Genomic DNA, 1,522 nt, shown 5'->3' with positions numbered 1-1,522 from the left:
TGCGTGGAATCTTGCCTCAAAAATACTATAATAATCTTGCTCTTTTCGTAGAAGCAATGTAAATTTTGTTGCAAGATTCAATTACACCAACAATGCTAAAGACTGCAAAAACGCTTTTAATAAAATTTGTTATAAATTTAGAAAATCTTTATGGTAAAAAATATATGCATTACAATGTGCATTTACTTTTACATCTTTGTGATAATGTACAAAACTGGGGGCCTCTTGATGTAAGCGGGCTTGTTGGGGTGGCCCAAAAGAGCGGGCGAGCGGAGGGAGAGATGTGTGCGCTGCTGCAGAACTGCTGGTGGTCGTGAGGCTCTCTCTCTCTCTGAAGAGCGGAGTGAAGGAGGGCCTGATCCCAGGCAGGCGGCGAGACAGCAGGTAGACAGGCGAGGAGGCCTGCTGAGGTTCCTTGTCCTTGGCTTCTTCGTTGCCTAGAGAGCGGACACTGCTCGGACCTCTCTAGGTCGACTCTTGGAGCGAGTCTGGACGAGGGAGGGCCGCCCAACCCGGTGAAGGCTGCACCACCCAGTTTCGTATAAGGGGAAAGGGGGAGCTCCGAGGAGCTTTGTGTTTGTATTTATTGCGGGGCCAATCCCAAAGAGGGATCGGTCCACTCAAAAATGACTAAGAGGCGCGGAGCGCTTTAGTCGGTGATCGTTAGATCAATGGCCGCCTCAGCTATCTTTCCCTCGGCTAAGGACACCGGAGGATGAGGGGCGTGAGCCACCTTCTTCCTCGGTGGAAGTCGCAGCGGAGTCCTGAGGAGCTCGTTGCGGACAATCTTAGGCTTCGGGATCCCGGGTTTTTGCGGGGCGGTCCGCTTCCTGACGGCTGGCGAGGGCGACGCCTTCCGTTTGGTCGGGGAGACCAGCAAGACCTTGCGGGACTCTGGCCGAGCGGCTTGGCCCGCTGCTATCTTCCTGCTGATGATGCTCAGCCGTGGAAGAGCGGCTGGGGGCGGGTCTGTCGGAGGAGCCGCCAAGAGCGCTCGGAAGTCAGGAGAGGCAGGGCGAGCGGACGTGTCCACCAGTTCCAGGTGCTCCGGCCACTCGGCGCAGATAACGTCGACTGCAGGCTCGGGAGCAGGCTGTTGCGGCGGAGACGGAGGAGGGGCGAGAGGAGGCCAATCCACCTGGGTAGCACAGTCTTGATGGGCGCTCGTCGGCTCGGTCTGAGTGGCGGCGTCGACTCCTGGCGGAGGCCGACGTTGCCGTTCCAAAACTCCTGCCCGATGGGCCTGAGTGAGATAGAGCCGAGTGAGCTCCAATTCGGCCCGTAAGGCTGCGTAAGATGGTCTCGGCATGCGAGAAGGAGGGGGAGGCGAAATAATTACGAGAGTAATTTATTCGTAAACAAAAATCAGATTTATTTCCGTGTTCTGGTAAGCTGTGCAGGTTGCCTAGGCACCGTGCTCCAATACTAGATCCGGAATCTGATCGGAGGGGGGGATGATTTAGCGCCGGGCCCGGCGCCTCTATATGCCCTCCGGAACGCTCTCCCACTATAGGGAGGGCGA

At 56.2% G+C, this 1,522-nt stretch overlaps 1 protein-coding gene across 1 annotated transcript; it reads right to left on the bottom strand.

The window, feature by feature from the left end:
- Window positions 1-649: 649 nt before the first annotated feature.
- Window positions 650-1,309, bottom strand: LOC116417794 (proline-rich receptor-like protein kinase PERK10). Its single transcript, XM_031932848.1, has one exon. The coding sequence runs from the start codon at window positions 1,307-1,309 to the stop codon at window positions 650-652; it is 660 nt and encodes a 219-aa protein (XP_031788708.1).
- Between the last annotated feature and the right edge of the window lie 213 nt (window positions 1,310-1,522).

Source organism: Nasonia vitripennis (genome assembly GCF_009193385.2).
Source record: "Nasonia vitripennis strain AsymCx chromosome 5 unlocalized genomic scaffold, Nvit_psr_1.1 chr5_random0002, whole genome shotgun sequence".
Lineage (NCBI taxonomy): Eukaryota > Metazoa > Arthropoda > Insecta > Hymenoptera > Pteromalidae > Nasonia > Nasonia vitripennis.
Note: the sequence above shows the minus strand (reverse complement) of the source record. Positions and strands in the feature narration are given on the sequence as shown.